The 1,128-nt window shown below is 41.6% G+C and overlaps 1 protein-coding gene across 1 annotated transcript; it reads left to right on the top strand.

The window, feature by feature from the left end:
* Positions 1 to 324: 324 nt before the first annotated feature.
* LOC107059627 (uncharacterized) lies at positions 325 to 651 on the top strand. The gene has a single exon (XM_015306345.1). The coding sequence runs from the start codon at positions 325 to 327 to the stop codon at positions 649 to 651; it is 327 nt and encodes a 108-aa protein (XP_015161831.1).
* Positions 652 to 1,128: the final 477 nt, after the last annotated feature.

The raw sequence follows: 1,128 nt of genomic DNA, 5'->3' as shown, positions 1-1,128 counted from the left end.
TTGGTTGTTCTTGGAAAAAAGGCGGAGCCGAGAGTTTGGGAATTCTAAATTTCCTTTATAAAAAAAGCAGCGGGTACGAACCCATAAGTCTAGCGTGAAAAGCATTTCCACGGTCTATTTCTTACTATTGATCCGCCAATCAATTTTGTTAGGGGTTCACAAGTTAATATACATATATAATTATATAGTTTTCTAGTACAAATATAGGGTCTACGCAAAAGCTCAGAGTATGCACAGGAGTTATGTTGATCGTAAGCGGCGACTTTTGAGGGTTTTAGTGGGTGACAGAGTCTTTCTCCGTGTGTTGCACCCACGAAGGGCGTGATGAGATTCAGGGTGAGGGGAAATCTTAGCCCTAGGTATATTGGGCCTTTTGAGATCCTCCATACAGTTGGTGAGGTTGCATATGAGTTGGCTCTACCTCTAGTATTCTCAGCTATCAACCTAGTTTTCCATGTTTCAATGTTGCGCCGGTATGTTCCTGATGAGTCTCATGTGCTTCAGTATGATGCATTAGAGCTAGATGACTACTTGACTTTCATGGAAGAGCTAGTTACCATACTAACCAGAGATGTGTGCCAGTTGCGTTGGAGAGTCATCCCTATGGTTAAGGTCCGTTGGAGGCATCGTCTAGTTGATCAGGCTACCTAGAAGACCGAGCATGATATGTGGGAGCAGTTTCCTAGCTTGTTTGAGCCTTTAGGTACTTTTCGACTCTTACTTTTATGGAAAAAATATCGCACCCCGAGCCTATACCCTGGACGTGGACACTCGAGAACCATTGCTGGTCCCCAAGCGAACCTTTAGCCTGGCTCAATACTCAACAGAAGACTTACTCAACATCATATGAACTTTAAAAGAAAAGATTTAACTCAATGTCTCAAAATAGATAACTCAGAATATTTTAAAGAAAACATTCAACTGGCCAAAATAGGCAACTCAAGTCTTTAAACATTTAACAATGGATATGAAAAGACTCCTCAACTACTACTGTCTATGTAGCCTCTAATAACAATAATAGACGTCGGGAGAAGACCCACGACTTTTTAAAAGGCTGAAAATAAAAGTGGAATCCTGCGGAAGCAAGGAGGCTCACCAAGCAACTCTGGAACTGTAAATGGTATCAAC

This window comes from Solanum tuberosum, unplaced genomic scaffold (assembly GCF_000226075.1).
Source record: "Solanum tuberosum cultivar DM 1-3 516 R44 unplaced genomic scaffold, SolTub_3.0 scf00029, whole genome shotgun sequence".
NCBI classification, from domain to species: Eukaryota; Viridiplantae; Streptophyta; class Magnoliopsida; order Solanales; family Solanaceae; genus Solanum; species Solanum tuberosum.
The sequence above is the reverse complement of the archived record's forward strand: the minus strand, read 5'-3'. Positions and strand labels throughout refer to the sequence as shown.

What these genes read in the sequence shown, in the direction of transcription:
- LOC107059627 (XM_015306345.1), top strand. Translation starts at nt 325, where the DNA reads ATGAGATTCAGGGTGAGGGGAAATCTTAGCCCTAGGTATATTGGGCCT.